The 8,724-nt window shown below is 43.5% G+C and overlaps 1 protein-coding gene across 1 annotated transcript; it reads right to left on the reverse strand.

Annotated features, from left to right (window-relative positions):
* Positions 1–6,588: 6,588 nt before the first annotated feature.
* LOC132193485 (silk gland factor 3-like) lies at positions 6,589–8,442 on the reverse strand. The gene has a single exon (XM_059614191.1). The coding sequence runs from the start codon at positions 8,210–8,212 to the stop codon at positions 6,812–6,814; it is 1,401 nt and encodes a 466-aa protein (XP_059470174.1). The 5' UTR covers positions 8,213–8,442; the 3' UTR covers positions 6,589–6,811.
* Positions 8,443–8,724: the final 282 nt, after the last annotated feature.

Here is an 8,724-nt window from a genome sequence, read left to right on the forward strand (position 1 = left end):
AAATAGGCGACTGACAGCAGACCAAGATTATATTCAGTAAGTATTAAGCACTAGAAAAATATTAATACGCTGCTGTCTGTTCGTACACGACAAAAAGAAGTCAAGATTTATTATTTTGTATAAATATAAGCTGCTTAAATAATTTTATAAATTAAAATTAAATGTGATTTGATTAACGATGTACACTGAAAAAATATGTCCCACGAGCTCAATGAAAATTTTTAAGGCCAAGAAATACCCATTGATTTTATTATGTGAATTTTAATTGCTGTTCGGGACATTGTGGAATAATAATTTATTTAAGTTTGGCAAATATTGAGACGAAACAAAAATAATTACTGTAGGTTAATATCATAACGAACCAATTTTGAAAAACAATGTTAAAATAAAAATGAATTATAAATTTTCGGAAATTTTATGATATTTCTTTAAAATAAAAAATTTAAGTAATTTATTACAGCCCTAGAAGCAATGAAGATTGCTTTAATTTCTTTGATAGTACATAAGAAAAATTATTTTTATTTTCATAAAGTGAAGTTGATGGATTTTTTATGTGTTTGGACGCCTGCGTGTGTACGTCGAGGCCGTAAATTTTGAGCCGTATGGGTCTCCCAATTATTTTTTCATCTCCATCTCTCTCTATTCTAAATCACCCCGCAGCTAATCAAATATTGCACCTCCGACGGAGGACGCCTAGCCATAAATCACAGCGCAGCCAATCTATTTTAATTAAAATTTCGTTGAGCGCGTTTAACTCTCTTCGACGAGCGAGACGTGTTGCATGAGAACCAAACACACAAATCCGCACCGAGTTGAAAAGTGCGCTGAAATTTCTTCTCGCGGCGGCGTCTCTCGCTTGAAATACAACTTCCCCTTTAAAATTGGAAATTCAGCGCGCCGCTATGCTGATATGGTGTGTGGTGCGCGCACACCGAGCACACACATGTTTAAATATTATGCATGGTGATTCGAAATGTGTGTTGCAAAAAGCATCGACCGCCGGGACGTTATTGAGTGCGGCTGGTGCGAAAACTAATTTTATAGTTGCCATGGCGACCGAATATAACTAAATGATTGGGACGCCCCTTTGACTCTGTGCTTTAATCTGCAGAGTCCAGCATTGTGCAAAAAAAAAATATAAATTAGTTAATATAGAGCATCAATAATTACTATTATCAAGTAACTTCTCAAAATTTAAAAACTTTCAACAAGAAAAATTAGATCTTAAATTAATTATTCCTGTTTCAATTTTAACTTTCAAATTAAGAAATTTTGTACAGAAGAAAAAATAAAAGTGCAATCTTTTAAAATATCAAATTTAAATGGAATAATGAACATCTGGTAGAATAATTTAAATTAAATTGTGAGAGAAATGAGTTTCATAATTTGAAACAATTTGGAATTTTGGCATTTTAATTCATACTTTCAGAGCATTTAATAGATTATAATGTCAACAAGTTTCTCAACTTCAAGTTGAATTTAATTTTTTTGGACAAAACAGTTTGATTGTGCAAACAAAATAATTCCCATTAAAACTAAATTTCATTCAAAACAAATAATAGAAAAAAATTACTTAAAACAACATAATTATTTCAGCTCCCACGCGAAAATTCCTAAAATATCTTATTAATGATTTTTTTTTCTCACATTCGCCACCAGCACGTTTCGCGCATCCTCTTACTCTTCTTCATCATCTTTTTTTTCCTATTTGACCCGTGGTGAAATTGTAAAAAATAATAAAACGGTGGCTCTCCGCGACTTGCGTGCAGGCACGTCGCGGCGCAGAAATTAAGCCCCGCAAAAGACAACCGACACGCTTGCTTTAGGTCAGCGCGTCCTTCTCTCTCTGCCTGGATAATTTATACATGGCAGCATTTGTGAGCCTCAGACACTGCTGCCTTTATTGTTTGAGTTCTCAAATAATATTATAATTGAGCCCAGGAGCAGACGGCAATAACTCGGCAATCATATGGTCGGTCAGCGAGCGAGCGCGCGGCAGCATAATCTCAATTGACACACAGGGGCCAATCTAAAGGCCAAATGTCTTTGCTATGAATAAGCATCATCGTCGCTCGCGGCAGACACTCATGCAGCTTCAAGAGAGTGAATATTATATAAGAAAGCACATAAGGGGCTCCCCTTCGGCTATGACTCTAGAATATGCAAATTTTGTTTTCAAAGAGGCACAGCTGATCGTCTCTCCGTCAAATCTCAGCAATTAAAATGTAAAAATTAAAACTGCAGACTTTCTGACTTTGATTTAAATAATTTTTCAGGCCAAAATGATTATTTAATTATTTGACCGAAAATGTCAAGAATTCAAGGCATTCGCTCAAGTGGGTCTTCCTGCTCCAAAGAGATGATACGATTTTCAAGTTTTTTTTTTTACTAGTGTGTGAGTTGTTTGCGGCACTAAATAAGCAATTTTACAACTCGGGCCGCATCTCCACTTATCACGCGATCACATGTGCAGGTCGAAACCTTTTTTAGATATACGAGAACCCTCTTGGATCATTTTATTAATAATTTCAAACGCAACAAAGAAAAACTCTCGTTTGATTTTCTGCTGACAGCAGATGTTAAAAAGCCGCACGCCGATTAATTCCAATTATACACGCCCCTCATTTCAAGGGATCTGGCTAATTTGACGACATAATTGGCTAAATGCTTCCTCAAAATCCGCCCTCATGTTGGAGAATAAAAAATAAAAATATCCAAACCTCAGAGCTTAAATACGAATAAAAGGCTGTTTGACGCTCTCGGTTTTGAGGTTAGTTGCGGTTGGCGCCGTAGCGAAGAAACACCTGCGCGCGTCCGCCACACGAATAAATTAAAACGAATAAACAACACAAAGGGAGGAAAAAGCGCAGCACCGAATTTCCAGATTCGCCCGCATTGTTTTTCGACTAAAAACTAACTTAATTAAATTACCTCGCAAGAAATCAGGGAAATTTTCTGCGGCGATTTTTTTTTAAAGGGGAGTCTTTTCCTGCTGAGTATAGCTGTGGGGTGATAAATTCTATAAGGGGTAGCATCTCCCCGGGTGAAAGGAGCAGGGGGGTTTAACAAGGAGAGACCGGCTCTTTGTGCCAATATGGAAGAACGTGACACACCTGGTCGAAAATAAGCAGCTCTGCGCGCTCTCTCGGATTTTATATCGCAGACAACCCAATTGCAACAAATCAAACCCACATTATTAGTATTTCAGATCGCGCAAACCACACACACTATAGCTGCGTGAATTATTGCTCGCGCCGAGAAGAGGCTAAGTAAACATTTATTGAACCCATATAAATGCAGTGTGGGGCCAGGATCCTCGAGTGGCTGTTTTTTTAACCGAATTTTCTGTATGAATGAATGGAAAAGTTTTGAAAAACCTGTGGATTAGTTTAATTTTTAAGGTTGGTAAAGAAAAAAAAAATGAATGATTTATTCGTCGTTTAAATTGATTAATTCAATTTTTATATTACTATAATTTGTTTAAAAATATTGTTTGATCATACATTTTTGGATGAAATAATGATATTAAATTGTAAGATAAAAATTGAATGATATTGTGTTGAATCGAAGGAAAGAGTCCCACACTGTCCTGTTGAGATATTTTGATTAAATGGAAGTTAATTTTAATGCTGGCTAGAATGAAATTTAAACTTTTAATTATTACTTCAGAGCTCATATGTTCAAAAATCTATACCCATTTTAAAGTTTTAATCGAGGCATGTTAAATATTGATAATTATTTAAACTAAAAAATTAAAAAAAAATCTTTAGATAGATGTTATAATAAATATTTAATAATCTTCAAAATATTCAAAATAAAATAATAATGTGCAACAATAATTTTTAAATTACAATTAACAGTTGATTAACTAAATTCTGAAAAGCAGAAGAAATAATTCAATAAAAAGAAAAATGCTTTGGTCTTACCTTCAAATTGCGTAAAGAGGCTGCAAGATACAAAAGCGTCCTGGTCTAACATCATGCGCTCGGATTCATCATGCAACATCAAGAGGGTGAAGAAAAATGGCGAACTCCTTGCAAAAATGAGCACCAAGTCGATCTCTCGAGAGCAAATTCACCCCACTCTGCGACGCCTCTCCGAAGAAATCTCATCTCTTTCTCTGCCGTGCTGGCACTTAGCGGCGCTGACTAATTTGACTGGGAGGGTTGTTGGGACCGCAAATAATAACACGTGGTGAGCTCAATATTTAAGGGAGAGGGTGGCGGGTGCAGTGTCGCGGCCAAGCAGTTGATGAAACGCGCGGCGGGGGTGGCTGCTGCAGGGTGTCGCTCCGAGAGAAGCAGTGCACCATGTGTGTTTGTCAGTTGCACTGTTTGGCCAAATAATTGCGGTATTTGACTACCGCACAAGAGCTCACTAATAAAATTTACAGCTCCTAATGATGCAAACATAAACTCTCCGACAGTCGGCGCCTCTCTATATCTCTCTCTTCCTAAATAATATATCTTGCACAAAAGGCCTATTGTGTCTGAATCATGTTCTTGTTTGCCAACTTCAATCAGCCGTGATTTAATTAAACTGCTCCAATCAAGGCGGCCTATTCAGACGAGAATTCAGCAGAGAAAACTAAAACTTAATATTTAAATTTGATCAAACTAACTAAAATGCTTATTTGAAAATGCAAATTTTTGATACTATTTTGGTCTTTCTTTCTCTTACTTACTAAAGGATTTTTATTTTTGTAAATTAAATCGCACTGGAATTTATTTTAAATCATTATCTGAATTTTATTTTTAATTATTTTTCACACAATCAGCACGTCAGTGTAACTTGGGTGCCATTTAAATATAAACATTGGACTCTTGGTATAGTTTTTCATAATCTTAAGGGGGGAGTAAACATTATTATTTCATCAAAAAAAGAGGGAGGCCACAATTGTAATCTTCAAATATATCCATCATCAATTACGTCTTGCGAGATTCATAATAATCATAATTAAGGGACTATATGTACAAAAATGATAAAATATTTACACATAGTTATTAATTTTTTTTTCATCATTTCATCGTATTTTTGTGAGTGCAAATTTTTGCTTCGTTTGCGACATAGCTCTCGATTTTCCATCTTAACTGCTCAGTTAATTAATTAAATGACATATGAGATCAATATATTCATTCATTATGAATAACAACAACTAATCAATTTTCACTGAGGAATGTGTGATAATTTTTGGAAATTGCTGGATGCAACTTTGTGATTTTTTGCTTAATACCACGACTTTTGCTTTTTTAATTATAATTATAAAAATCAGGCAAAATTATACCGCGAAAAAGTGTATATGCAGTGGAATGCTTTTCAAATTTGTACTCTCGCGCAAACTCATTTCTCTCTGCACAAAGGGAGGCGGTTCTGTGCTTAATGAATCGTGTTTTGTTCCGGACTGGGGGAGGATTTGCGATAATAAAATAATTATGTAGCTTTAATTATTGGACTCTCTCGGGGGTGTCATTACTTTGAAACTGATAACAAGAGTCGAATGATAAATTTCAATTATTAATTTCGGTAAGCGTGAGCGTTTCACAATTGAGAGAGGAAATTTTGCAAGTTTTGTAAATACACGAGTTTCGCCTTTTGCTATAGGTAAAAATGCACGACTCATTTCGTGGCATAATTCGCCCTTTTTATTATATAGTGTTTTCAGCATGCTGCATTGTACACATTGGTCTTATAGCTTGCAATAAAAAATATATAAATTCACGCTCGCGACATAAAAACAGGGTCATTTGCATGAAATTAAAAATGCAGCACTCTGTATTTTTTTATTGCTGGTTTGAAAAGAGAGGCAGAATGAAATAAACGATTTAAGATTGTTTTAAGTGATTTGCCAATAAAAGAGAAACGGAATGTCGTGGCATATGGAACTAAGCATGAGTGAGAAAAAAAATCAATGAAAATTTATACTTTTGTTTAAGTATGCAAGCTTTTTTCGTGTGAGATTCAAAACGAAATATATTGGTTTTCAGTCGGCACAGGTATAATAATCATAATAATAATCGAATAACAACAAGGGAGCGCGACAAAACAGAATTAAAAGACATCTATCCAAAAAAAGGTACCTCCCTTAACCGCATCGTCTAATCAGAGATTGGTCTCTCACAAGTGGATACACGCACATTTGGAGTGAATAATAAAAAAAAATTATAAATCGGATTATTTTTTCTCAAAATTTTCGGATCGAACGTTTTTTTTTTACTTTTTAAATCGCATCGCGCGTGAGTGTGTGTGGGTTGAATTGAGATTGAGTGCTCACTTGGTTCTCAATAAATCAAAGTTATTAGAGAAAACAACACTAGAGTGGATGCAGTACCTTGAGCTGCTGGCGAGGAGCGCGGTGCGCGCGTGGCGGCCGCCTTGGCCGCGCCTGCCGTCGCGCGGGTCGTCGGTGCCGCGGCTCACACACGACACAAATTTGGTATCTGTTGTCTTTGGGGGTCAGTTCGAATTTTTCTCTCTTCTCTTCTTTCTTGCAATTTACATAGTACATCACCGGTCAGAATCACAACACAAACTGTATAACAACTGCACAGAGTCCTGTCTCTCTATCTTTGTCAAAGTCAAATTGTTCAATTGTTCTTTTTTTTTAATTACTTTTAAAACCCAGCGTCTCTGATCACTGGACGGTGGCCCTGTTGGGGGCCACCGGGCCCCCCTCTAGGGGCGCCCGGCCCGCTCACTGCAACCTGTGGTGGTAGAGGTGCAGCGTCATGGCCGCCGGAGGACACACGGGCGGCGAGTCCCGTGGGTCTGCGTCCTCGGCGGCCCACCACGCGGCGGGTCGGGCGGCGCGGGGCTAGTGGGCCGCTGCGAGGCTCTGGTGCGCCATCGGCTGGGGGGACAACATTGGTGGGCTGTGTGAGTGCTGCGTGTGCATCGGCGGCGAGCCGTGCATGTCCGCGTAGTGGTGGCCGTGCATGTTCATGCCGGGTTGCGAACCGTCGCCCATCATGCCGTCCGGCGGGCCGCCGAGGGTGTTGGGCGGCGTCATCCGCTTTTCCTTCTGGCGCCGGTTGCAGAACCACACGCGCACCACTTCCTTCTCGAGCTGCAGACTGTCGGCGAGGGCCGTGATCTCCTGGGCCGACGGTTTCGGTTGTTTGTGGAAATGCTGCTCGAGCGCGCCCTTGACGCTCACCTCGATGCTGGTGCGCTTCTTGCGTTTGCGGCCCTGCGCGGCGATCTTGTCGATGCTGGTCGGCGAGCCGGTGGTCGAGTCGGCCTCCTCCAGCCACTTCTGCAGCAGCGGCTTCAACTTGCACATGTTCTTGAAGCTGAGCTGCAGCGCCTCGAACCGGCAGATGGTGGTTTGCGAGAAGACGTTGCCGTACAGGGTGCCGAGCGCGAGGCCGACGTCGGCCTGCGTGAAGCCCAGCTTGATGCGGCGCTGCTTGAACTGCTTGGCGAACGCCTCGAGGTCGTCCGAGGTCGGCGTGTCCTCCTCGGGGTCGTGGCGCGGGTCGGGCCCGCCGATCGAGTTGGGGCTGCCGTTGTGCATGTCCCGCAGCGAGTGGTGCAGCTGCGGGCCGACGCCGAGGGAGTTGCCGCCCCCGGAGGCGGCGGCGGCCGCCGCCGCCAGCATGCCGTTCATGCTGTAGGGGTGCTGGAGGGGCGAGGAGCCGTTGGACGAGGACATGTAGTGCGACGAGTGCCACGAGTGGTGCGGGGGCGGCACGCCGCCCATGTGCTGCGGGGGTCCCGCGGACCCCGCGCGCGCCGCGTGGTGCGCGTGGTGCAGCTCCTGTTGTTGCTGCTGCGGCTGCGGTTTGACGTCCTGCATGGCCGGGTGGTGCATCCCCCAGTGGTGGTGCTCCGGCGGCAGGCTGGCCCACGGGTTGTGCGCCAACGGGTGGCCGTTGGACGGCGCCCCGTGGCCGCCGTGGTGGTGATGGTGGTGGTGGTGCTGCGGCGGCAGGTACTTCATCTCGTGCGAACTGCTCGGCGGCACCGAGGCCGGCGGAGGGTTCGAGTCTCGCGGCGAGCCGTAGCCCTGGACGGCGGCCGCCGCGGCCGCTGCGGCCGCGTTAACAATGTTCATACCTGCGAAGCCGCCGCCTGAACCGAGAACGCTTCGCGAAGCACAGTCCACGATGCTGGAGGCGCATGAAGCGGGCGCCGAGCCGCCCGAGGAGGCCAACACGAGCACGGCACTCGGCGAACTGTTGATGCTGGATGCGGACAAGTAGGCTGTGGCCATGCTACGCTAGCCGCACTGCATCGCTGCACTCTCACGCGTTTTCAAAATCAAACTCTGTCCGTCTCTTTTTTTTTCTTTGTCACTGATCGCGCTCGTCGTCGTCGTCGGACACTGATGCAGCAAGGCTCATGAAGCACCGACTGGCTCTGAGTGTGTGTCTGCGTGCAATGCGGACCGTACGTCAACTGAGTGTCGGCGGGTCGCGCGAGGGCCTCTCGTGCTCCCCACCCTACCAGCCAAGACCAGCTGACTGAAGCGCGATGCTCGGCCCCTTCCAGCGCCGCGGTGTTTTCCTCTTTTTTGTACGTCGGCCGAGGCCGCGCCGCGATTGGCGCGCGCCGCCGCTCTCTGATGTCACGCACGCGGCGCCGCCGCCATTGGCCGCGCCAACGCCGCCCAGCTCGCCTCCTGCTCTCTCGCTGCGTATCTCTCTCGCTACACCCGCAACACACACACCACGGCTCGCACTCTCGCGGAATCATGCCAACCTGCTGCAGCAAACAACCCTCACA

Source organism: Neocloeon triangulifer, unplaced genomic scaffold (assembly GCF_031216515.1).
Source record: "Neocloeon triangulifer isolate White Clay Creek 2 clone unplaced genomic scaffold, ASM3121651v1 ptg000004l, whole genome shotgun sequence".
Taxonomy (NCBI): domain Eukaryota; kingdom Metazoa; phylum Arthropoda; class Insecta; order Ephemeroptera; family Baetidae; genus Neocloeon; species Neocloeon triangulifer.

What these genes read in the sequence shown, in the direction of transcription:
- LOC132193485 (XM_059614191.1), bottom strand. Translation starts at nt 8,212, where the DNA reads ATGGCCACAGCCTACTTGTCCGCATCCAGCATCAACAGTTCGCCGAGT.